At 46.9% G+C, this 26948-nt stretch overlaps 2 protein-coding genes across 6 annotated transcripts in view; one reads left to right on the top strand and one right to left on the bottom strand.

The window, feature by feature from the left end:
* The window catches only part of Kiaa0930 (KIAA0930 ortholog), a 44790-nt gene extending 39642 nt beyond the window's left edge, over positions 1 to 5148 (top strand). For both annotated transcript variants that reach the window (XM_031351639.1, XM_031351631.1), the window contains one exon: positions 44 to 5148. In XM_031351639.1, coding sequence (XP_031207499.1) covers positions 44 to 84 — 41 coding nt within the window. In that variant the 3' untranslated portion in view covers positions 85 to 5148. The remainder of the gene's footprint in view (positions 1 to 43) is intronic.
* A 1026-nt stretch (positions 5149 to 6174) lies between these two features.
* On the bottom strand, positions 6175 to 26417 carry Nup50 (nucleoporin 50). 4 transcript variants are annotated; one of them, XM_031351606.1, is made up of 9 exons: positions 25885 to 25959; positions 22144 to 22222; positions 20216 to 20299; positions 15248 to 15431; positions 13473 to 14123; positions 11399 to 11480; positions 10542 to 10660; positions 9242 to 9462; positions 6175 to 8274 (listed from the first exon to the last, which is right to left on the bottom strand). In XM_031351606.1, the coding sequence occupies exons 1-8, from the start codon at positions 25938 to 25940 to the stop codon at positions 9260 to 9262; spliced, it is 1458 nt and encodes a 485-aa protein (XP_031207466.1). In that variant the 5' UTR covers positions 25941 to 25959; the 3' UTR covers positions 6175 to 8274; positions 9242 to 9259. The 4 variants fall into 4 exon arrangements, with proteins under 4 accessions (XP_031207466.1, XP_031207474.1, XP_031207458.1 ...); XM_031351614.1 differs by lacking the exon at positions 25885 to 25959 and adding an exon at positions 26036 to 26417 and having other exon boundaries at positions 6177 to 9462; XM_031351598.1 differs by having other exon boundaries at positions 6177 to 9462; positions 25885 to 25957.
* Between the last annotated feature and the right edge of the window lie 531 nt (positions 26418 to 26948).

The raw sequence follows: 26948 nt of genomic DNA, 5'->3' as shown, positions 1-26948 counted from the left end.
CAAGAGTGTTCTCACCTTGCTTGCCTCCCTCCTGTCACCCTAGACATCCTGGAAGTACGGCAGAAACCCATCTTGATGACCTAGTGTGTGTGGAGCCTGCACGGAGCCCCGGCCCTGCCTGGCCCTAGGAATGCTGCCAAGTGCCTACCTGTCACCGCCAGCCGGGGTCTTCTGTGACAAGCCAGCACCGGAGCTACAGCCAGGCAGGGCCACTCGACTCCTGGGGCCAGGGCCGACTCCATGAACACCAGCCCAAACTGAAGTGCCTCGTCCTCCTCCCTCGCTGGCTCTGCTCCCACCCCGTGCCCACGCTCAGCCCCCTCTGCTCCCAAAGAGGGCCAGAGACACCAAGAGATCAGAGAGAGTGCGAGGGGCTGCCAGCTTCCAGAATGTTCTTAGACCTCCCGACCTCGGCTTCCATACCCCTGCTGGGGCTCTGTGCCAGGCCACTGTCCATGCATCCTACACAAAGCCAGTTGAAGATTTTGCAATGCAGTACTGACGAACTTTGGCTTGAGAGTCATTCCCAACTTGTCTCCTCATAGTTCTTGTTACAGTGGGTCCCAGCTGGGGGTCAGGGGCCATGAGCCGTTTGTCAGCTGGGAATACCTCGGCCTATGCCCAGCTCCAGAATGGGTCACAACCTCCAGCTGGGCAGACAGGCCCCGATCCCCCAGAATGGCCTTTGCTTCCATCCAAAGAACACCGCCAACACACACACCTCCGACCCCGAGACGTCCTGCGTCGATCTCGGCTCTCCGGAGGGACGCAGAATTCGGTTCTGAAGGAAAGTGGGAGGGTACTTCTGCTGAGGGACGTCTGATGGGGACCGGAGTGGAATCCTCCCGGGAAGGTTGTAGGCAGAACCACCCCGGGGCCAGAGCTTAGAGCGAGGCTGGTGCTGTCCCCTTTGCCCCATGCTTTGGTCAGCATGCTGGTCTTGTAGGCAGAGAGACCAGGCTTCTCATGAGTCTGCATTGTCCTCGGTGGGTGCAAGTGGCCATGTGCGTCATCGGCCCAAGCCTCACCCTGGCAGTGTGCTCAAACTGAGGCCTCCTCCACCCAACTAGAGTAAACTGGAAGCTGGGCCTCCTGTTGCTGCTGGGTTTAGTGCCCCAGATCCAGAGAACTCAGCTGTGTATGTAGAGCTCAGCCCCTCTGGGTTGGAGAGCAGGCACAGTAGCGTGGCTCCTGGCTGGCTCCACTCCTTGGTCTCTGGGAGTGGGCACTACTTTGGGGCTTTCTCCAGATTTTGTATGTTGTTATTAAAAGCGAGCTATTGCATTACATTCTGCCTCAGTTTGCCCACCTGTAAAATGGGGCTGATACCACCTACCTCACTGAAGTCGCCAGGGTTCAAGTGTACGGCTGGGTCAGGGTTTGCTCTCCTGTCATTCTGCATTGCTGTTGGTCTTAGGAGTAGCTGTTAGGTGGTGAGGAAGCTTGCCTCTCCTGCCTGCTCTGAAATAACTCCTTCTAAAGGGACAGATGAGTAGCGTGTAAGCTTAGACACTGGTACTGTGCTGGAGCCTGGGTGCTGATTCTAATCAAATCATCAAAGCAGATTCACATCCTGTCACATCTGAGGTCCCAGAGTACCTTGGGCTTATGGGTGTGGTCCTTGGGTCTAGGATAGCCATTTCTCCTGTAGGGTGTGTGAATGCTGTCCCCTTCCCCACAGTTGTTTCTAGGGAGGTAGCAGAACCTGCCATTTCAGGAATCTGGCCATTCTGTGGTCTGAACACTGGATTTCTGTCTTGGGGGAATACAGCCAAGTGTGTCTTCTATGGAAGACTGAGGCAGTCTAGGGCTCATTGTAATTCCGTAGCTTCTCTTCTAGGGTTCCCTCTACCAGAGCTAAGCCATACTCTCTTGGTTGGACTGTGAGCACAAGCACTTCCCAGGCTGTAGAAAGGTACAGAGTGTGTGCCGTGCACCCTGATACCCACTTAGGTACCACCATTCCCTTTGTAGAGGAGGGAAGTACCCCAGAGACACTGTACAGTGGCAGGAGGCAAGCGTGGTCCAAGCCACATACCTGTCCCCGAGTACACAGCCAGACATTTACTTGGTCATAATTCCCCTTTCTCCAGAGGGCACTTTTGAGTTCCAAACATGTTCAGAGGCCCTTGAGAACTGGGTTAGAATTCTGACATCAGAAGGCCAGACATGGTGACACCTGTGTGCAATCCTAGCACTGGGGTTGAGGCGGAGGTTAGTTTCTGAACAGCCTAGGCTACTTAGCAAGACCCTGTCTCAAAGTGACAAATGACAGCAGAAGCACCCAGAATCCTCCTGGGGTGGGACTGCCTTAATTTTCTTGGGAACATGTCTGTCCTCACGCAACACAGGGTGACAAGGAGCAACTGGAATTCAAGTGCAGGTGTGTTCTGAGGAAACCTCGGTGTCAGCCTTCAGGACACTAAGAAGTGCTGCTTGCTTTGCGTCCCTTGGAGGAGGCATTCCTGTTTCTTCAGGTAGCGTCCATCTTGCCTCCTGGGATCTCGCGGGCATCCTGACTGCCTGCAGTGAGGCAGCCTAGGCTCATTACCCCCCAAAGGATTGTTATTGAAAACACAGGCAAAAAATTAATACCTGGGCATGGTAGCAGCCAGGGCTACATAGTGAGACTCTGTCTTAAAAAAAAAAAATTTTTTTTTTTTTCCATTAAGACATCCCATCCCCTGTGTATTTAGTTGGTCTAGTCTAGTGTGTGTGTGTGTGTTCATATTCATTAGTTTTAAATTTCTGGCCCAAACTCTGGATGTATTGAGTTTTAGGTCCTGTCCATTTTCACATTGGCTGTCCTTTCCCACTTTAAAATCTGAGTATCTTAGCATCACCCAGCTCCCGTTTAGGCTCCCTTACCTCTGTATCATTTAGGTAGGACTGCCCTGGTGGGCACAGCCATCCTAAAAAGTAAATATAACACTCAAAAGGGATGTGAATGCGCAGGCACCATGGGCTCACATACTCCAGTGAAGTCGCTGACCCTGGCACAGCAGGCACTGCCTCGTGGCTGGGCCCAAAGAGTGGAGCTGGGGTCTGGAGACCATGTGTAAATATCTTGAGCTTGAACAAAAGTAGCCTCTTGGGCATCTGCATTGGCCTCAGGGAGGGGCCAGAGTGCTGCCCTGTCCCTCTAGGTGAGGAGTGGCGTTCCTAAAAGGCCTTCACTGAATAGACACTGACATGCATCTCCAAACCTTTCTCTGAGCCGCTGGGACAAACATCGCACAAGCTAAGTGATTAGACAGCTTGTAGCTGGGGTGGAGATCTGAGATCTGCAACAGGTAGAGCCCCACAAGTGGAGGAAACCATGGCGTTCTGTGTTTATTTATTCCCAAGATAGTTTCAGGTCATGGGCTTTTATCTGTTGTTTTTGAGACAGGGTCTTCTATAGCCCAGGCTGGCTTCAAACTTACTGTATAGCAGAGGGTGATCTTGAACTAATGAACCTCCCTCTGCCTCTATGTGCTGGCGTTAACAGGATTCCACCACTGTGCCAGTTTTATGCGGTAAAACCCAGGGCTTTGTGCCACTGGGCAAGCACTCTTACTGGCTGGGCTGCCCCCCTCAGCTCACTCTTACCTTCTTTTGACCTCAGCCCCTTCCTTTGTAGATCAGGAAATTTAGATGCAAATAGCAGTTTTCTTTCTTCCAAAATTATTGTATGAGAATTTACACCTACAAAAATGTTTTGTTTTGGTTTTTTGCTACTTCAAAACTTGTGTTTCTATAAAAAGAACATTTCGATGAAGACATGAAGTAGCACACTTAGAGCGCAGTAGTTGTGAATTCTGAGTGGCTTTCCCATGAACACCGATGACATCCAACAGAGTGCCAGCCTCTCAAGGCAGGCTTTGTGGTGGCTGTTGACTTTATCATTTCATCTTTCTTTGAGACATTGCTTTACATTTTAGAGACATTTAAAATGAGTTGTCTTTGAAGTGCCCTGATCTTTACCTGTCTCCTTTGATAACATTATGAAATGGTATCCTTGGGGGCTGAGAGAAGCCATCCCACATCTTGGCTGGTTGGTGAAGACCCTGTGACTACCTGACCGGAAGTGCAGGCGTTTCCAAAGCTGATCACATATTTTGGGCTCAATTCTGCGCTCCCATGAAAATACACCCTGGCAGTGTTTGGACTGCAAACTCTCAAAACTTTTCTAAGAGGACCCCCTAAAAACCATCACAGCAGGAAGATGGCTGGAATAGAAGTTGGGACCCTAAACGGGAGTTTAGAAAAGATCCCGGCAGGCATCTGACCTGACCTTCCTTTTGCAAAGCACCTCTGCAAAGGGGGCTGCTGAGCAGGCAGGGGTGTGGGGGTGAGCATGGGGGGTGGGAGCATCGGGCTGGCTCTTTCTAGGGCCTGTAATCACCACGGGTCAGAAATATAGCCACTTTTCGTGCAATTGGGTTTCTAAAACATGCCAAATGACTTATGTCACAAAGAATAGATCCTGATATACTGTATACACTGGAGTCAGACCTGCAGTGGAGACAGAGAAAGGGAGTCTGAGAGGACACAGTAAGGAGTCAGTCACCACCCTAGAAACACCTAAACACAGGAGAGTTTTTCTGAACTGGTGGTACTTCCCAGGAGGTGGGAGGAAGGCAGCGGCTTGGCAGGTAAACTATGCCCCCTCGCTACCCACATCACTGGGTAGCCCTTTCAAGTGGCCTGAAGCCTCTGCCCTGGAAGCTGGCTGCAGTGCTGGCCTTCTGTCTCCCAGCTGCTTTGGGAAGGCAGCTCTCTCAGGTCTTTTATCCTGACTCATACATACATTTAAGGAGCCACTGCCAGCCTGGAAGCAAATGTTCCCTGGAAAGGAAAACCTTCCAGAACGGATGTAGAAGACAGGAATGTAAAATGCGGTCTCTGTAGCTCACTGTATATACCCATGTCAACTGGAGACATTGGACTTTGTGCTTGTTAGAGGGGAGCTGGGAAATGGGAAGGAAAAGCTCGCTTTGGGGACGGGCGATAAAAGTTCCTGTTCTTAACAGTGTCACCCACTTGCCTCCTACAGCCTCATGTAAGCCAATGGGCCATCAAAACTTTTCTCTCCTCTATGTAGATGGCTCTTTCATTTTGGAATCTGACTTTAATAAACCAATTAGGTTGCTCAGTTTGAAATAACCATTGTTTCTGGTGAACTTTGATTATATTTTGAATAACAATTTTACTCAAAAGACTTAAGCCCTTCCAGAAACCAATGAAGTCGAGTGATTCCATTGGGGGTGACGGAAGGGGCATGTGGCCCTGGTCCCCCCAGCAAGCCTTGTCTCCCGTTTGTCAGGGCCTGGGATCCTTAAAGGGAAGGTAAACCCAATACATCCTTCAGGTTCAGTAGTGAGGTTCGACAAGGTCACGTAGAGGTTGGCATAGTTCCTGGGATGCTGGTGGCCACTGCCATTTCCTCTGGGATGTGCCAAAGGATATTTACTCCATGGCTCTATCTGGGAGTTAGAGGGAGGGAGCCTGACAGCAGCGGTGTTTGATCACAGCTGTGCCAAGGGTCATCTGTCCACATACAATGACTAGTAGTAGTGTGACTATACAAAAACCACTATATCAAAGACTAGCCTTGACCTGAGTGGGCTTAGGGTGGGGGGCCCCAAAAAGCTGTCAGCTCTAGTTTGTATGAACTTCTGGCACTGGAAGCCCCAGGGTTACACTGGGGGTCCACACCAGATCAGTCTGTTTCCCGAATGGCTCAGGGACAATCTTGCTCTTTAGCAAGCACCTACGACTTAGGAATCTCACTGTTCAGAACTTTGGGGACAGCCTTTTGTTTTGTTTTTTCCTAACCAGGAAAACACCTTATAACTCAGATAATGAAGTGTTTTTTAGGAAACTTGAGAACCTGAACTCAACTCCAATACATCACTGAGTGGACTAGAATTTAGTATGAATAACTTACTTCTATAGGAGAAATTAACCTCTCAGCTGGAATTTGTCTGAGGCTAGAGGACTGACGGCCAGCACAAGGCTCTGCACTCGACTGTCATCCAATGCAGGCAGCCCTGGGCCAAGAGTCAAGCTGCTCACCTCACATCCCACGGTCGGCTGCTTAGCCCCACTTTAGAAATGTCTGCACACCACTGTGTGCGGCTTTCCCCACTGACTACCAAGAATATCACAGAACAGAACAGCATCCAACGCTGGGTATTTAAACTTTCCATTTATTCACATTTCATGGATTGTTACACTTCCTTAAAGGCTCATTCAAAAGCTAACACACACTGAGATTATACTGCCTGACAATTCAAGTATTTTAGCTTTAGAAAACACGTTCCTGTTCAAAGTAGAAAGCAGATTATTCCATGTGATTGCTAAGCTTACGTCCCCTTTACAAAACTATGTTAAAGGACAGACCTCAGTCTTGTGATTGCTTCTGGGGAGCACTCAGTGGCCGTGTACAGAGCATGGGGCTATTAGAACTCCCAACCTCACCTACAAGTGACAGAATAGGTCATTTCCTTAAGGTCCCACTCCAGTGGTCTAAGTGGGCACTCTGCAGCCTCAAGGGGCGGTTTCTCATCTTCAGAAATAGTAACATAATGAACAAACTAGCAAGAACAGACGTCCTGCTGTTTAAAAGGCAGGGAAAAGGGCTTTCCCTGCCAGCAAGGTGGAACTCCCCTCTATGCCATAGGAGGTACTTTTTTTTTTTTTTTTTTTTTTGGCACACAGCATGTAAAAAATAGGATTTAGAACTGAAATGGTGAAACAGAAAATCAGCCCACCAACAGTCGGACCTGTCACTAACAGCCACAGTTGTACGGTGTGGCTCTCTGAGGAGGACAGGGCAGGGCTGGGAATGTGTGAAATTGTGAAATACAGTGTGGGAAGGCCTGGGTTTAGCATCTGCTAGATGCACCCTGACCACAGAGAACACACACTTCCTTCAGGCAAATATAAGACACAAGTTTTGATTTTCAAATTGGAGATACACACCTCAGTTCACATTAAACACACAACAGGCAAGTTTCTAACATGTTAAAACATAAATGAAGTTTAAGCCATGGGTTGGAACCAGCTACAAACACAGTGGAGGAAGAATAGAGCGCCCTCCAGGGGCCTCCCTGTGACACGCAGACTTCATAGTGACTCCCATACTCAGGTCAGATGCACTGAGCTAGCTCCTAAAGCATAAAGGCAAGACACTGAGTTACAGTCATACCACACATCTCCCCTGTGATTCTCACTCCCAAAGATGATAGTCTTTAGCAGCAAACTGTTGCTTGGAATGTTAGAAAAAAGAGCCACACTCACTAATTTACAATTAAAATCGGCTGGGGAGCCTTAGAAAACAATGCAGTCACAACCTTTTTTGCTTTTATTCTTTTGGTAAATATTCAAGGCGTGGGCAGATGCTCACAGAGCACTGCCACCATGAAGAGACAAGTTCCTGAAAGTGCCTGTGAGGCTGACACTTGTCAGCCCCACAGGCATGTGGCTACACAGTACTGTTCTGAAATGCATACCCCTCATTTCATCTTTGGAAAGCTAGGCAAGCCCAGTGTGAACAGGCCAGGGCCAGTGACAACAGAAGCAGCAGCTTGCTTGCTAGGAACCAATTCTCCATGCTAAAAGGCAAATAAACGCGTAGCACCTCCTTAGGTGCACAGCCCAGGAAGCACACACACACACATCGGCAGATACATGCCAAAATGCTCAGCAGAGCAGTCACCCCACCTCAACAACAGCCCTGGGCTCAGTAGGCAGAGGCAGGTGGATCTGAGTTCAAGGCTAGCCAGGGTTACATAGTGAGACTAAGACTCATATGAAAATAAAAGTCAACCAGGCTTCATCCCACCTGGCAATGCAGCTTTAAGAAAGTAACTGTGCCATCCAGTTTTTGTGACTGTTTGCCCAGGTGGGACCCATGTGCTACTATCTGAGCATACAAGCGCACACCCCTGGGTACTGACCCTGAGCCTTCAGACAAGATCTGCTCCTAGTATCAAATGCTTTTATGAGAAATGAAAGTGGAACTTTAGACAGTCAAACTTTTTATTTTATTTTATTGGGGGGGGGTCTTACTACGTAGCTCAGGCTGTGTGAACTCGCATGATCTTCCTGCCTCAGGGTTTCCAGCAGTGAGATTAGGCATGAACCCTGACCAGCTCACCATCCAATCTCGCATTTAACTCATGTCTGGTCTTCAAAGAATGCTAGACCTCACCGCTCTGAAGTGACATGAATGGCGTGCAGCACCATGGCTCTCTTCCAAATGGACATACTCAATAATACCTCATCCTTTAAAAAGTAAAAATAAAAATGTTTTTTTCAGACGTCAAATAACATGCTGCTACCTGAAGCTACAGGCCAAATGAGCCGTCTTCCACTCCTACACTCTTGCTTCTCAGGCGAGCACGGCTCCTGAGAGGTCTCCATTCAGACTGTGCCCACGGGGCTCACAGGCTCACCAGGGCACAAACGGCCGTAAGCACACAACCCTCTACAGCACGATTTCACTTTTTTCTTTTAAAATAAAGGCTTGTTTGTGGTATAGAAATGATATAAAAACACTACCAAATTTGTGCTTTTAATAAAATCCATTATTCCTGACAGTCCCCGTCCATGTTAACTAGAGAGGTGAGCAGGTAAGAGCACCTCATGAGTACCTACAAACCCAGGCTGTACCCCGCCAGCCCCCACTCCGCGAGCCACGACTCATGCCCTTTCCCACAGAAGGGCAGTTCCTGGTTCAGTCAGGCAGCTCCAGGTCAAAGGTCAAAACCAGGCCGATGACAAACAGACTCCCAGAACCCACAGCTCAGCTCAGAAGGAAACAGGGCAAGTGCGGTCACAGTGCGGCGGTGGGGTGTGCCATTTGGCCGGAGTCCTAGTCACAGAGCAGACAAGACCACAGGAGGGGACACTGCCATTGGGTCTCCCGGGGAAGGCAGAGTGGCACCCACGGCTGCCTGAGGGAGCCTTCGGAGAGCTCACTGGTACCCTGATTATAGTCCATTAAGAATCACTTAGGTTAGTTTACTCAATGAATCAACATTAAAAAAAATCTTCCCAAACTTTTCACTCCAATGTATTTTGCTTAGTTCTTAGGAAGGGAGAAGAGCTTCGATACACTGAAAGGATTTATTGGCCTTAATCTTCCTCACAAAAGTTCAAGTTACCTAGAAGTTCTCAGAATGTCACAGTAGAAGAGGAAAGAATGTGACTAAGTTGGGGGCAGAGGGGAAGCAGCAACGTGGCAACATGCCTTGGTCAGCCTCAGTGCTCAGGCATCCTTTTTCTGCAGTAAAATCTTGTGCAGTTCATCGGCATCCTCGCTCGTCTTCACCCGAATCAGCATGGTGGCCGGCAGAGCGGGCTGCTTCTCATCAAGTGGGGGGTTGGGGACACAGACGATAAGGACGTTGTTTTTCCCTGTTCGTGTGCACGGCATATTGGGTGGAACCAGAACATTCAGCAGTATGTTGCCTTTGAGTAAACAGAGGAAAATATTCATCAAAACTATAGGATTCTTAAGAGGCCTCAATCCTGAAGCAACTTCTTACTGTGTTAAAACGTACAGCCATAAAGGCCTTCATCTCTGTACTCGGGAGTGTGGCGAGCTGTGGGAGCTGGGGCTTGACAGGCACCGATATGGGAGGTGCTTCCTGCTTCCCCTTCTGCACACACTCCAAAATTTGAAGCAGGAGCCTTGTCCAGCTTCCAACCTTGTCAGGTGCTTGCGACCTCGTAATTACATGCAAAGAGGACTCACTGGTACCGCTTGGACCCAAATCTTCACCATTTTTGTGGGACTTAAGGATGAAAGGCCGGCAAAGAAACAAGAGTGACATTATAGGAATACTGTCATAGCTAGCTGGCCAGAGTATCTTGGTGTTGCCTAACAGAGCCTTACACTACTGACCAATGTCACAGGTTCACCGCAGTCAGAACTCCTCTTTTACGGGACTGCTCTAAGGGCTCGGCAGCTGGAGTGGCTGAAGGGGATAGCAATGCAGTATTCTTACTCTATGAAAGCACTCCCTAAGGCTGGGGAGATAGCCTCATTGCTAAGCATGCAAGCACAAGGGCCTGACTTCAGATCCTCAGAACCCATGGAAGAAGCTGAGGAGAGCAGCCCAGTCCTGTAGTCCCAGGCCAGAGACGTGGGGAAGGGTGGGTACAAACAGCTGGATCCCTCAAACTCACTGGCCAGCCTGCCAAGCTGATCAATGAGCTTCAGGTTACTGAGACTGTGTTCCAAAAATAAAGGTAAGGAGTGGTTGAGGAATGAGACATGACATTCTTGGGCCTCCCCTCCACAAAGAGCCCTTTAAACTGAAACCTGTATACTTCTACCCTATGCTCAGTAAGCCATCCATCCATATGCACACCACCCCACCACCACACTTCAACATAGGAAACAAGGCTTTTAGCAATACACCTACATCATGTTCCCAATACTCAAAATCACATCCAGATTAGTAACCAGAAGATGAATTTGGCCTCATGATCTCTCATAAAACAAACAAACAAACAAACAAACAAACAGATGGCTCTGCACCCACCTAGGTTGGTGTCTGCTCGCACCAAGAGCTGGGTCTTCTGAGTTGCTGTGGGTTTTAAATGCAGAGTCCCTACACCCTTCTCTTTAAATTCATTGTCTTTCTTGTAAAATAGTTTACATCTGTGGGGAAACAACAGCCATGATTAGGCATTCAACAAGTCAGTTTGCTAACAACCACACTTCAGTGGTAAAAAGAGGAGAAAACAGTAAACTAGTAAGATAGTCTAGAGTTTACTTTCCCACCGCCACCTTTCTTTGTAGGCAATGCTAGGTAAGCACTTTGCTAGTGAGCGACAATCACGGTCCCCTACAAACTCTCTGTACAGACCCTCTGTAATACCTGTGACCATCTTTCCTCAGTCAGTCAACATCTCACCTGACCCACTTCCACTGCATGCTCTCGTGTGCCCTGTGGCACAGCAGACTGGCTCTCTACGATGGGCACAGAACCAGAAGACTGTGCTGCATCTCTCCCACCCTGCTGTCCCCATTACTTTTAATTTTTTCAAATTCCCTTCAGGCCTTCAATTTTGATCCCCTAAGGCCCAGAGATAAATCTGGACTAGGGTGTAACTATGGATAAAGTAGCACACTGTATGCTACATGCAGACCCTTAAGTTATTAGGATAACCCTGCCAGCACCTGAGAAGTGGAGGCAGGTAGGTCTGTGAGTTCAAGGCCAGCCTGATCTACAGAGTGAGTTCCAGGACAACTATGGCTACACAGAGAAACCCTGTTTTGAAAAACCAAAACCAACCAGCCAACCAGCCAACCAACCAAGAAGGCCAATCATTCTTGCTGTTGCAGTTGTTCAGTCTGCTTGGCTAAGCAAGGCCTGAACCCCACAGACCCACTCACTTTTTGGAGTAGAAAGCATCCTCTTCCTTCACTTCAGTCACCACCACCTTGGGTGGCTCATCGTTCTCTTCTTCTTCACCATCTGGCATAGAAACAACTCAGAGTCAGAAGGCCCTTGTTCCCCACCATCCTTACATCAGCCTGGAGTACTCCAGGTAAGTGAGTAAATACGACTGAGAGCGCCTTACTGTTCTAGGGGAAGAGGTGCCAGCTGCATTCATTTTGTGAAAATTTAAATTTATTTATTTTGTGTGCATGTAAGTGTACACACACAAATGTGTACTGTGAGGAGGTCAGAGGACAATGTGTGGAATTTGGTTCTTTCCTTCTACCATGTGGGTTCCCAGCATCAAACTCAGGTTGTTAGGCCTGGAGGCAAGCATCTTTACTTGCTGAGCCATCTCGCCACACTTAATAATGGAAACATTTTTCTCTGTTCTAAAATAACTTCTAACTTGTCCAAAGCCCAAGAATGAAAGGCATCCTTGTTTATGACATTTAACAAAACATACTAAGTACAAAATTGTACATAATCAGGTCACCCAGTGGAAAAGGGCACCCCATACCATTCCTGCCAAAGTTCTTGTGTACAGAGCACATTGTGCCCAGGGATAACCAGCATCAACAGTGACCAAAAGAGCAAAAATAATTTTTTTAAAGGTCAAACAGGTCAGAAAAACTGCTCCCAAGAGTTGTCTGAACTGTTCAAGGGCTCGAGGATCTGGTATGAGAGGACCTGCCTCGCTGAGAAGACAGGAAGGGCATGTTCGTTCAGGAGAGCCTCACCACAGTGACCAGCAGAGCCTAGGTTGACATACAAACAGGAAGGATCCTCTCAAAGAGAAAAGGCAGTGTGTAAACCTGCCAGACTTGGATCAAAGGCCCAAACTAAGAGCTGGGTGTGGTGGGGTATGCCTTTAATCCCAGTACTTGGGAGGCAGAGGCAGGCAGTGCTCTAGGACAGCATGGTCTATAGATCTAGAACCAGGTCAACCAGAGCTACACAGAGAAACCCTGTCTCGAAAAAAAAAAAAAAGAAAAAAAGAAAAAAAGAATAGCAACAAAAAGACTGAACTCAGGTCCAGCATGCGTTACTAGGCTCTCCTGGCAGGATTACTTAACTGAGGCACCCAGGGCTGGAGAAGGATATCCAGGAAGGACGAGTCTTTCTGATGTTAAGGTGTGGTAGCTAACCACAAGATGACAATAGGGCCTAATAGTGCAGGCTGCAGGACTAGGGCATGATGTAAGCTCCCTACAGTTCAGGACACACTCTCCTCTTATTTAGAGGCAGAGGAGAAATTAAAGGGCTCCTATTGGACCCTGGCAGCTGAAGAGTTCAGACAGAAGAGCAGTAGGGTTTGGAGTTCAAGGGCAGCCTGGTCTACATAACAAATTCTAGGATAGCCAGAGCTACAGAGAAAGGTAAAAACAAAAACCTGTCCTTCAAAGTAGAAATCTAATCCCTTAGGGCCACTAGCCACAGAGCAAGTATGCAATTGCCCAGGCACACTACACTGGATGAACATGTACTGAGCACACCATCATTTTAGAAAGTTGTATTGGATGGAACTGGTTCTGAAGTGTTATACAGAACATATATGAGCACTGGGCTACCAATACCTCAAAAGAAACTCTGGTAAAGCAGCTCATTTACAGCCAAATCCCTAAATACAACAAACTCAATGGACATTCAGGGTGAGCTTTTTCAGTAAAATTCAATTTTCAAAGATCTTGCTTCTTCTATATGCAACATCATGTGGCTAGTGCTTTTTAAGTACTGTGCTAAACCTTCAGCCTCTATTCCAGCTGTCTTAACACACCTTCACTGTGCATCTAGAGATCCATCTCATGCAGACAGAGGCTGTGTTGCTGTCATGTCACACCATGCCATTTCTCTCCCACAGAACCACACCTCTACCCCATTTGGCACTTGTGATCTCTAAAACCTACAAAATGGGTCTTGCTCTATTTTAAGGCTAAGAACTAAGCCTCTGTGACACACAAAGGAAATGGAGTCCTGTAGCATTCTCATTAACTCTGTGCAGATGTGAGACAGTGGCGCTGTAGTTACCTCTGCTGCTGCCTCCTGCTTGGTTCTCGGATGCTTTAGCAGAGAATGGTGAAGAGGCTGCTGTACTCTGGGCAGCATCTTTACCAAATAAACTAGTGTTTCCGGGAGAGAAGGAAAACCCAGTTAGAGAGCCAGAGCTTAACGAGCCCAAAACTGAGCTCTCAACTTTCTTGCCGAAATTAAACGAGGCACTTGTTGCTCCTTGTGCTGTGTCCGATTTCTTTTCTGCTGTAAACTCCACCTTTTCAGATGTGTCCTCCGCTTTGTTGCCATGAAATGAAAATGGTGAATCTTGCTGTAGTTTTGTTGAACCAAAAAGGGAAGGAGGATCCATTCCAACCGTCACCCTGTCCGTCTGGCTCTCAGAACTGCTGCTACCTCCGTTCTCAAGCTGCTTCTCGATCGTCGCCAAGTATCTCTCGTAGTCTTTGAAAATGGGCGTCAGGTCACAAAGCGGGTTTGTGTTCACATGCTTCACTATCCAGTCGCGGACAGAGCAGTTCAAGCCAGCCAACTGCTTGTGATAGGTGTTCCCAGTGCAGGCAGTACTGGAAGCAGGGCCGGACGAGGGCAGCTGGTTGCTGCTATTGCATTTGGGACTCGAAATCTTTTTATCCACCAAGGTAGTAGGGCCATTCACAGCAAAAGAACCTGTAAGAAGTTAATGTTCAAGCACTTTAAAAGCTATTTGATTAAATCATCTAAGGGCTGATTTGTTTTTATTTTTGTTTTTAATATGTCCCAACAGGGTCTTGCTCTGTAGACCCAGCTGAGCTGGAGTCTGCCATCCTGCTTCAGCTTCCTAGGCTGACAACAGGGGTGTGCCCCAGGCTGACCTACAACGAGGGTTTGGACCCTCATGCTCTGCTTTTCCTGTTCCCACGGTTGTGGTCATAAACTAATGCTGAGGAACTCGATATCTAGCCAATGGTTACCAAGGCACTTAGTATACTAAGCTTAGTAAGGACAAACTAAACAGGGCAGTGGACGGTGCATGAGGACATCTGACACGTGGGGCCAGAATCAAGGGGATCAGAGTTCAGTCATTCTCCCTCTAAGCAACTATTGGCCAGCTTGAGCTCCTGCAGCTATGCTATGTAAGAGCTATCTCACACCAACCACCACAGCACAACATACACTCTGAGAAGAGCAAAACACAATCTAGCCAATCAGGGCCACTTTTAGGATTCAGCTCATAATCCTATTCTCTATGTGAATCCCAAAAGTTCCTGACTAATTCATCCAGAACAGGATTCGTGTTCAGTATTTCCTGTTCAAGTCTAGATCAGGGAAACTGTGATCAAAGACAGCATCACTCCAGTTTCCAATGGCCATTGTGGAGGGAGGTGCACTATAAGGCCCTTGGTGTGCATGAACCAGGAAGGCAAACTCTTGAGTCTACAAAGTGCTTCCTTGCTGAGAGTCAATTCTGGGGTCTGGGGGTTATGAACTTGACACTGAAGACACACAGCTGTCAGCTGGCAGCTGAGAATACGACTGCTGTGTGAGGTGCAGAGGTGTGCTCTGTTGACCCTCTCACTCCACGCATCTTCCCAAGTCCCATCCTTTAACCGGTCCATCCAAGGACAGTGCTAGAAACATCTCTCCAGCTGGGCCTGGTAGCACACACCTATAATCAGAAGGCTGGAAGAGGAAGACTGAGTTCAAGGTCAGCCTGAGCTACATTGCAAGACCCTGTCAAAGAGAGACAATGGGTAGCGAAGTTCTCTGTCAGCATCAATCTCAGATAGGGCTGGAGAAGGAGGGCTACTCACCAAAGGCTGCCTTGGGCTCTGCTGCTGTCTTTGCACTGGAGAAGGGTGTGGCATTGTCTGTGCTGTTTCCATTTGTCAGTCCTTCCAGAGGCTTCCCTCCAGAGCCACCAAATCCAGAAAACCCTCCTCCTCCAGAAGGCACAACCAAACCTTTGAAGCCTTTAAAGGCTCCTCCGCTATCGGACTGAAACACAAAGCACACTTTAGGCAAGCAGACCGCCAAACAAATATAGCAAATTCATGTGCCGAACTTCAGAATAACTGAAAAATATTCCCAACACAACTAAGCCTCATGTACTTTTCCAAAGAACATTTGCCTAAAGAAGCTTCAGAAACATGAAATTAGATTGATTAAAAATATTAGCTGAGCGTAGTGGCTCAAGCCTTTATCCCAGCACTTGGGAGGCAAGCGGATCCCTAAGTGCCAGACCAGCCTGGTTTACAGTGTGAATTCTAGGACAGAGAAATCCTGTCTTAAGTAAAAGAAAAGTAGTTGGCCTAACTTCTTAAGAACTGGGGGGTTTCAAGCTGTTCTTAGCCTACAGAAATTCGAGGAGACCACGCGGCATATTCTAGCCATTTTATCAATTAAGCAATCCAGTGCAGTCTGATTTTCTTTTCCTTGCTGCTTCCTTATCCCTGTTTCTAGCAAGCTCTTCCCTTGGCTAGCCTATTCAGTCAGCAGAGATGCTGTGAGTCACTCCTGTGCCTTAGGAAAGTCTACAGTACTGTGGAGAGAGGTCTTTGCTGACTCTAACTTTTCTGAGGGAGCTGTTCAGTGGTAAGAGTGCTTGCTGTGCACACATGAAGACCCAAGTCGGAATCCCCAGGTTCAAAGAGACCCTGTCTGAAGGGAACAAGGTGCACAGAACAGGACATCAACTGCTGTCCACTGGCCTCTATGCAGTGCAGGAGCACGCAGAAACAGACACACACCCTCAAAGTTTAACTTGTCATCTTCTGAGGGAGTGGTTAGGCTGATAGCACTCCACCACTTACTTTCTTTCTTTCTTTCTCTCTCTTTTTTTTTTTCGAGACGGGGTTTCTCTGTATAGCCCTGGCTGTCCTTGAACTCAGAAATCCACCTGCTTCTGCCTCCCAAGTGCTGGAATTAAAGGAATGCAACACTACCACCTGGCAGCACTCCACCACTTTCACCAGAATGCAACCTGTTCCTATGTAAACAGCTAGACAGGGGGGCTGGTGAGATGGCTTTGCAGTTAAGAGCACTGACCACTCTTTCAAAGGTCCTGAGTTCAAATCCCAGCAACCACATGGTGGCTTACAACCACCATGTAATGAGATATGACGCCCTCTTCTGGTGCATCTGAAGACAGCTACATTGTACTTATGTATAATAATAAATAAATCTTTGGGCCGGAGCAAGCAGGGACTGAGCAAGTGGAGTTGACTGAAGCAGGGCTGACTGGAGGAAGCCCAATTCAATTCCCAACAACCACATGAAGGCTCACAACCATCTGTACAGCTACAGCGTACTCATATACAAAAAATAAATAAATCTTAAAAAAAAAAAAAAAAGAAAAAACAAACAAACCAACCCCAGCTAGACAGGAAAATCCAACCATGTCTACTTAGTTTTAATGTTTCCAGCTAAGGACTCAGCTCAGTGGATGAAGTGCTTAACCTGCAATCAGGAGGACTGAAATTTGGATCATGGGACTCCAGGTTCAGCAAGAGTCCCAGTCTCAAATGTGAACAGAGCTTATGGAAGACACATGTCAGTTGCAGAACTTTACACACTCAAACACATGTGCCCATCATATATCCACACATTCAAACACATACACACAGACACACACACACTAAGGTAAGCTAGTCCTTCTTCATTTCCTATATGGCTCCAGTCCTGGTTGTTTTTTGTACTTTTGACAATTTGACACAAGCTAGAGTCATCTGGAAAGAGGAACCTCAATTAAGAAAACGCCTCCTGTAGGCAGCAAGTCTGTGGTTCAGTTTCTTGATCAATGTTCCTTGTGGGAGGACCCCACTTACTGTGAGCACCACCCCAGCAGGCAGTCCTCAGCTGTGTAATAAAGCATGCCGTGGGAACCCTGAGGATCATGACAGTAAGCATGCCTTCTGCTTCAGTTCCTGCCACAGTTCCTGCCCTTTCTCCCTCCATGATGGGACAACTATGAGCTGAAATAAACCCTCTCATAAGTTACTTTATCTCGGGGTATAGCAATAGACACCCCAACTAAAACATGCCAGCTAGCCTTAATGTTACAGTTTTTTTCAAAAAGTTTTAATCACACCTACAAATTTTCAAATGTTTACTGACAACTGGTACATTTATAGCATTAAAATGAGGAATGGGGCTGGAGAGATGGCTCAGCAGTTAAGAGCAAGCACCAACTGCTCTTCCAGAGGTCCTGAGTTCAATTCTCAGCAACCATGTGGTAGCTCACAACCATCTGTAATGGGATCTGATGCACACTTCTGGTGTGTCTGAAGACAGCAACAGTGTACTCATATAAAATAAAATAAATCTTTAAAAAAAATTAAGGGGAAGAAAAACGTTAAGTAAAATACTTTTAATTCTGATGCTTTCGTTTATCTGACAGAGTATCAGTTATCACAGGCTGGCTTCCCACTTGTTATGTGGTCCATGACACTGAACTTGTAAGCCTTTTGCCTCCACCTCCTGAACTCTGGATTTACAAACATATGCCACTATACCCAGAGAGATTCTAGTCACACACTCTGCCAACTGAACAACAACCTCCCAGCCCCTAAATCTGATTTTCTGAACAATTAAAATCTAAAATTTAAAAGTTGGGGCTGGCCAGGTGGTGGTGGCGCATGCCTTTAATCCCAGCACTTGGGAGGTAGAGGCAGGTGGATTTCTGAGTTCGAGGCCAGCCTGGTCTACAGAGTGAGTTCCAGGACAGCCAAGGCTACACAGAGAAACCCTGTCTCCAAAAAACCAAAACCAAAAATAAATAAAAGTTGGAGCTGGGGAGCAGTAAGTGGTTAAGAGCATGCAGAGGACCTATCCAAGATCCCCACCGCCACATCAGGTAGCTCACAACTGCCTGCAACCTGAGTCTATAGCTCTGATGCCCTCTTCTGGCCTCACATGCACTCACAAACACAAATTAAATCTTAAAAAAAAAGAAAAGTAAAATAGGCACGTGGATCTCTGAGTTCAAGTTCTATGGAGTAAGTTCCAGGGCAGCCAGGACTACACAACAAAACCCTGTCTTGAACCATGTCCCCACAAAAGAAAAATAGCAAAAACATTATGCCCAAATAGATGAATGTTTTGCACAGATGAACATAGTTTTCCAAGCAGTGGTAACTACCTTTAATCCCTGCACTTGGGGGGCAGAGGCAAGCAGATCTCTGAGTTTAAGGCCAACCTGCATCACACCTAGTGAGTTTAGGGACAGCTAGAGCTACATAGTGAGACCCTATCTCAAAACAAAAACTAAAAACATACCAGATGACTTACAGACAAGCTATGAAACTGTATAGAGCTCTTTGGGGCCTTTTGATTCTGTACTGGATTTAAAAATTATGTAGTATTTATTGCTACTTAAAGGCTGCCGACAGTAAATTATCTAGCAAAAATTTTAGAGTGAATTTGACACATCCATTTCCCCCTCTCAGACACAGTCTCACTCTGTAGACCATGCTGGCCTTGAACTCTGATCAGCCTGCCTCTGCCTCGCAGTGCATGTGCCACTATGCTTGGCTTGACACATTCATATTATTTCTATTGCCTAGATCTGTTTCCCTACAGTATTTGTGAAAAGCCTGTTTCTTCACTTAGGTAGACGGCATGACATTTAGCTTTTCTAATTTAAGTTCTGAATAAAACTCAATGTGAATTTCCCAGCCCATTGTTCCTGGCAGCATGGTTTCAGGGAAATCCAAGTTGCACAGGAAGTGTCCCTCTAAGGCAGATGTGGATGTGAACCTACACTGCTTCTCCGCTTCTACTCATCCAAGTTTTAGCTCAAGACATACCCCAGGCCCACCTAATGTTTCGACATGCAACATGAGTGCTGTCACTCTAAACTTTACCTGAATACCACACAACTAAGTCAGCCTCCCTATCACACATGACATCTTATGTTTTAAATAAGTTTACAATATTGTGCTGAGCTACTCTATCTCGGGCCACATATAGCCTATTGGCCAGATATGCTACTTTGTTACTGGCCATCACTTACTGAACAGCCAGATCCCCTCCTGTTGCAGCCTGTCTTGGCTTCTCAGTGCTTGCTAAGCACACATCACATGGCTCTTCTCATCTATTCCCACAGCTTTAACCCTCCATGTTACGTGGCAGATTCCTAGATCTGCACCAACTCCTGCCTAAGCTCATTTCCAGAGAAGTACAAGTGACCGCCACAGAATTTTCAAGTGGTATGTCCAACCAGAATCACTGTCTCCTCTATTCTTCCATACTTTCAGTGAAGGAGCCATCAGACACGATAGCATCCCATCCATCTAGCTAAGAAAGAAGTAAGGCCATCTTTCTCCTGCAGACCCGCTCCTGCCCATTGTTCCTGGCAGCATGGTTTCAGGGAAATCCAAGTTGCACAGGAAGTGTCCCTCTAAGGCAGATGTGGATGTGAACCTACACTAGTCAATGCATGACTAGTCTGAATGACCCAGGGTATGACATGGAGTCTCCTAGAACATGTTGGCTGTACAATTGTTTCTCTGCGTTGAGTTACACAGTGCACATAACCTGAGCAAACTAACTTTACTTCTGCACTGTGAAGGTAAAAGCACCTGTCTTGTCACCACGCCACATGACCTGAAATTTGATTCCCAGGGACAGACGCTGGAGAGAACTGACTCATGCAGCTGTTCTGATCTCCAAGTGTGCACACAGCCACCCACACCCCCATCTATACACACACATAGTTTGAAAAGTGCTCTGGGACGGGGAAAGTACATTAGGAAGACATCTAAGCTGCAGGAAGCACTCACTTCAAATGCAACGTTTCTACGCTTTGCCTTCTTTACGGCTCTGTTCTTCATGACTTCCTCGCTGGCCACCGAGAATGTTCCCATCTGCAAGAATAGACAAATGAAGACAGCAGAAAGTAAGGCCAAAGGAAGATTCAATAGTAAACACAAACACCAGAACAGACACACTTATCTGGTATTTGATCTTCTTAAAAGGGTTGACTTAACACATTCAGAAACATCTCACATATATTATCTACAGGTTTCTGTAGATTTCAATTCTAGCCAGGCAAGTCACAAATTTTCCAGGATTTACAAATTTAGCCTCCAAGTTCCAACCCAGAGATAGGAATATGTAATTTCTTGAAAAGATGAACACCACTAAATCTTGGTACAAAAAATACTCATGGCTGGCTTCCTCAAACATCTTAAGACACATAGTCTTTGAAACCAAGCGTCTTACTTCCAGTTTTCAAAAACTTAAGTTGCTATGGAGAGCACCTACATTTTTCTTTTGTAGAATAGGATCCTGTATATGCATGAGCTATACCACTGAGCCACAGCCTTCGCTCACTGTTCTGAAAAGCAGAGCTGCCTACCTTGCTCACTGTCCAAAAGGCCAGACAGCTAGGTCACACATGCCCCTCGTCACTCTGTGCCCTTACACAGTGTGCTGAGTGTGCTAATCATAATCACCATCTGCTGAAGGCTTATGGTTTCACTTCATCTATTCCCTCACCTGTAGGGCTAGAACTAAATAACTCAAAATTCTCATCCAGCTAGGTGTGCCAGCTCCACCCATAGCCCTGTACACAGGAAGCTGAGGCAGCTGGATTATAAAGAAAAACCATCTCAAAAAACAAAACTAGGGCTGGAGAGATGGCTCAGCGGGTAAGAGCACTGACTGCTCTTCCCAAGGTCCTGAGTTCAAATCCCAGCAACCACATGGTGGCTCACAACCATCTGTAATGAGATCTGATGCCCTCTTCTTGTGTGTCTAAAGACAGCGATGTACTCACATAAAATAAATAAATAAATCTTTAAAAAAACAAACAAACAAACTAGACGCCTCGTATCTACAGGTTTCCAGATCATGTTAAGAGTAAACGGATCCTCGTCCCCAGAACAAGGACCATCTGGCTGCACTTTACATTTAATGTAACTAACTTCCATAGCTGTCTCAGTAGAACCTGCCGAGTTCTTTCACTCTACTCCAGGACTGTGCTCAAGACCAACGCAGAATAAAATCTGTAACTAAAGACTGAGTTAAAGACCAAGTGACAACACGCCAGTGGTTTGGTCTCCCTAAACATATCAGCGTACCTATTAGTACCAAGAAGGAAGACACCAGCCTACAAATGAAGCTGCAGAACGCTGGTCCTTGACTCCTTCCTCCTTTCCTCCTAGCTGTGTGCTACAGAGCTGGAGTTAGCTTTGCTACCGATCTACCTAGTGGACTGGCGAGAATATCAACTTGCTCAAGAGACCTAGATATGCAAAGATTTCCTCACGGAAGACAACTTTAATTTTTGCTGGCAAAGAAACTACACTGATGTAAATCCTATAAAATCAGTGCAACTTCGGGGCACAGACTTAGCATCAGAACAGCTAACAGTGCGGCATGAGAAACACTTGACAAAGGGACTGTGAGAACTGAAGCTGGCGAGCTCCTGTAAGCTGCCTCCTAGTCATGACTACACCACTCAAAGTACAGCAAGGATGCTGTGTGTGACTCTTGCTTCTTCAGACTCATCACAAACGCACACTAATAGAACAGCACACTCACATAAAGGACACATTTCTACAGCAAACAGCCATAGCTCACGAGGAACCATCGCCTCTCCCACTGTGTTGTCTTGAAGATTTTTAAGTTCTAGCATATTCTTCACCAAGAAAGTAACATGAGCCGTGACACAGACAGCAAGAAACCAAAGCGAACTGCTCTGTACCTCTTCAACTTCGTCTTCTTCATCCCAATTCCTATCTGTTAATTCCTTCTCCGCAACTCTCTTCGCCATTTTTGTGAACCTAGATTACAGGAAACAGAAATAAGATGTTTGCTTTTCTACAGCAAGAAAACTGTTACAAATAAATTTTTTGTTGTAGTTTTTATTTAGTGTGCAATAAAACCACAAAATAGAGAAGTATAAGAAAAAGCAATTAACAGGTCTTAAGCAAATGAGACTTACTTAGAAGATTTGGCTCAAAGGGAAGGAAACACAGTAAGAAATTCAGACAAATATTAAGTTAGGGAAGTTAATTTTACTTTTTTAATTAAAAAATTTTATTGCAAGTAATTAAAAAATTCCTAGACCAGCATAAAATCTGGTAAGCATGCTCCTGATGCTAATGAAAAGTGCTTCAGTGAGAACTTTACAATGGGCCATGGGCCTCCCGGATCAAATTCTCAATGCAGGACTAAAGAGCAGGCAGACACCTGAGGGACATCAGCACTCTTTCTGAACAGGAAGCCAACTCCATTCAGAAAAATTAAATCAAACATCTATTGATGTTGCAAAATCTATAGTATTTAAGTAGTATATTATAAGTCCTTAAATCAATATAAATATTCTTGCCATAAACTTTTTTTTTAGTATAGACTAGAGTTTATTCAGTCTATACTAAAGGGAGGGGAGTCAAGAGGGTAGTAGAAGCAGAGAAAGGCAGAGGAAGGGGAGGGAGGAGAGGAGAGGGGAAGAGAGAAGTAGAGGAGTAGAGGCTGGCCATGAGCACGTGGAGAGAGGAGGAAGGGGAAGCAAGAGCAAGTGATAGCAAGAGAGCCATAAACATTCTTAATATTTAAAATTTAAAGATGATCCATACGTTTACTCTTGGGTAAGGATTTTAATAATGCCTTGGAAATACTTTTGCAACATGGGTAGTTTTCTTAAGGTTACAATTAATAGAAATGTCTACTATTAACATTTAATTGCCCTGAATTACATACTGTGCAAAGCTAAGACATTACTTACAAATTCATAAATTTAAGTGCTATGGACGAGGTTGCAACTCATAATATAAAATGCTTCAAATATACAGCACCAAGGCTGGAGAGCCAGCTTGGCAGCTTAGAGAGTACGCTGCTCCTACAGAACTCATGTTTGATTCCAAATACCCACAGCAGCTCACAAGTACCTGTGACTCCAATCCCTGGGGGATCTAATTTTTCTAGCTTCTACAGGTGAGCAAGCACAAATTAATAGTAGTAGTAGTAATAATAATAATGGTAGTAGTAGTAATAGTAGTAGTAGTAAGGGTAGGAACAAGAGCCAGGCAAGGTGGCACACACCTTTAACCCCAGAACTCAGGAGACAGAGGTAGGTAGATCTCTGAGTTCGAGGTCAGGCTAGTCTACAGAATAAGTTCTAGGACAGCCAGGGCTACCCAGAGAAACCTTGTTTCCAGAAAAAAAATGCCCTGCTTTTTAAAAATAGCAGTAACAGGGGCCGTGGAGATAGCCCAGCAGTTAGTTAAGAGCACATTTTACAACATTACTCTTGCAGAAGACCAGAGTTCAGTTCCCAGCACTCGTGTCAGGCAGCTCACATCCCTGTTGGGAGTTAGAGGGGATCTAGGACCCTCTACTGGTCTGCACAAGCACTGTGTACACACGCACGCACGCACGCACACACAATCTGTTTCTCTCTCTCTGTTTCTTTCTCTCTCTCTCAGTCTCTCTCTCTCTCTCTCTCTCTCTCTCTCTCTCTCTCTGTTTCTCTCTCTCTCTCTCTCCCTCCCTCCCTCTCTCCCCCTTTCTCTCTCTCTCTGTTCTAAGCATTGTTTGTTTCAGAGCAGCTTCCCAGCAGTGGAACTTGCCCAGGCTGGCTGTAGGTACTCCTTCCTGAAACTTTTTCCTTTCATTTACCCTCCACACAGCGTCCCACCAGTAGGTCTAGAACAGTCTCTAGATACAAACTTACCCATCACTTAATGCTCTACCAGCAGATTAGCAACTACACAAATCCGTAAATTCCAAAGCCCTCCAAAATCTGACTGCAGGGTTCCAGCTTTTGATACATCCCAACCTTTTCCATTTTTCTTTTACGGCACTTTTTCTGATTACAGAATGAATGATTTTTAAAATTGAAGATTCTAAAATGTACAGCATGAGTTTTAATAAGTATCAGTAACTGGGAACCTCCCCCCAACCCCCGAGACAGGGTTTCTCTGTATAGCCTTGGCTGTCCTGGAACTCACTCTGTAGACGAGGCTGGCCTCGAACTCAGAAATCCGCCTGCCTCTGCCTCCCAAGTGCTGGGATTAAAGGCATGTGCCACCACCGCCTGGCCCCTCTTTTTTTTTTTTTAACGCCTCTCTAAAACACTGCAAAATTAATCTCATCAGAAATAACATTCTTTACAGAATTGTCCACAGGTAAGGGGGTCTCTGGATCCCTAGGGAAATTTTTCTAATTATTACCTAACACCACCACCAGAGGGCAAAAGAGGTAAGCAGATTTACTGTTTTAAGATGTGGACAAAAGGAATGGTAGAAAATGCAAATTGGTACCAAGTGAAATCTTAAGGTCTAGCTCAGACTTGAAACTAAAGAGTACCTGAGAGATTGTACCTGACAGAATAAAACAAACTAATTCTACGGCTGCCATTTCACACTTACTCAGATAAACTAGAGGGCAGGAATTTTAGTTTTGCTTCCAAAATGTCCCAAACCTATCTGGCTCATAGATGATAATCTGTTGTTGAATCAGTGATCCCAGGCATCACTTATTTGAGAAAATACAAGATACTAGTGCTAGCTTCCAGGACAAGCTGGGAGGTCCTGGGCAAGTGATTCTTTATCTGTGGGACAGAGGGGCTGCTATGAAAACTAAGAAGGCATAGCTTATGAATAATGCCTCAAATGGAGGACGTGTTTTGTCACAATAATAACAACAAAAGACACTATTTTTACTCCAAAACTCAAAAGCTGTAAAGTGGGAAAACAAAGTAACTTGTACTATAGCTTAATCTTTTAAAACACATTTCACCAACCTGGGTGACGGTGGAGGGAGGCTGAGGCAGGATGACAGTTTGAGGCCAGTCTAAGCCATAGGACAAGTTCAAGGACAGCACAGGAGACACATACTTTAAAAAAAAGGGACCAAATACCTACTTATTCCACGTTCCATAGCTATTTTTTCTCTTTTGAAAACACATCTCTGCGAATTATCTGAACAAGGCCTGACACAAGAGACTTATTTGCCAGTTTTGTTGTTATTAAAGCTTTTCTGTTTTATTTTTCTTTTAGAGCGATGGAGACAGGATCCAGGTCTCGTACGAGCTAGGCAAGCCTTCTACCAATGTGTTACCGGGGAAATGTAATCCCCGTAACAAATGAGTTAAACCAGCTGCCCGGAAGAGTTTGCCAAATGTCTGCGTTTGTGGGTAAAATGGCTCCATGAAATGCTTTTAAGATATGAGGTTAGGAAGTTGCCAGGAAAAAAAAAATGCATTATTCACGATCGGCCACTCCGTGCAGGTTGCGTACCCGGTACAACACTGCTATCAGAGATGAATTTCACAGGAAAACACTAGGAGCCGATCGAGGTCACTATAAACGCCCCGGAAAGCCCAAACCTCAAAACTGGCTCTATACGAACCCGGATGACCAACGGCCAGCCAGGGAGACGACACCTAAGGGATGAAGGCCAGCCAAGGGTGGGCCAGGGCGGCCCCGCCACCGCCGCCTACCTCCGCCGGGGCGGAGGTCCGCTCCCAGCCGACCCGTCCACGGCCAAGGGGATCATCCGGCAGGCCGGGCACGGCCGGCTTCACAAACAGTCCGCCGCGTCGCCAAGGCGGCCGCCGCCCCGCCCTCCTGGCCTGCCCGGCCCTCACCTACCTAGGCTGCCGCCGCAGATCACGCTGAGTTCCGACGCCGCGGCGAGCTGGGCCGAGGCGGCGGTCGGGGCCGCTGGGAGATTCCGGTGTGTTGAGCGCCTTCAGGGACTTCGTGTTCAGCAGAAGTCGGGAGTTGTGTGTCTCTGAGTCCGACACCGAGAAGAGACATCCGCCCAGCTACTGAACGGTGAATAGAGCGCTCGGGGCCGCCATTTTGTAACTCGAATAGACCCCTCAGAACCAATCGGAGGAAAAAAAAAGGGGGGGGAGGAGGCAAGCAACGCCCGCATCCAGCTACTGCGCAAGCGCATCGGAGCCTCGACCGCCAGCACCTCTTCCTGCGGGCCGCTGGGTGTCACGCGGCGCATGCGCAAGCCCGCCCTAGAAACAGTCGTTGGGCGGAGCGGCGGGTCTCGCGCGTGCGCACAGGAAGCGCGGGCTGCGGGCCGGGCGCCAAGGCCACTGTCAGCGCGGGTTGAGCTCGTTTGTCACGTGTCGCCCGCCATCGCGGTTTGAGGAGGTTTGCGCGCCAATCGCTGCTGAGACACTGGAGGGAGGGGTTGTGGTCCGCGACTCTGGAGGACTCCGATGGTGTGGTGGGTGGCTGTGGAGGCAGGCCGTGAATCTGGGGGAGCACGAGGCGTGTGCAACGTGATTCTCACGTGGATGGGCCTTAGGAAGGGCGGATCTCAGCCTGCGGCTTGGAAGCTTATGGTGGCTTTTCCCGATATGGTCTGGAGAGCCCTGAGGGACGGACGGACTCTAAAGGTCACCACCCCCAATTGCTGCCTTGAGATAGACGTCCACAGATTTCCTCGTTGGGAGCTGTAAAGGTGAAGTAAATTTGCCCCAAGCTGCACGACCATCTACGGCCCACGGGAGATGAAGTCCCCCGGAGGGATTCAGCTGCGGGA

This window comes from Mastomys coucha, unplaced genomic scaffold (assembly GCF_008632895.1).
Source record: "Mastomys coucha isolate ucsf_1 unplaced genomic scaffold, UCSF_Mcou_1 pScaffold11, whole genome shotgun sequence".
NCBI lineage: Eukaryota > Metazoa > Chordata > Mammalia > Rodentia > Muridae > Mastomys > Mastomys coucha.
The sequence above is the reverse complement of the archived record's forward strand: the minus strand, read 5'-3'. Positions and strand labels throughout refer to the sequence as shown.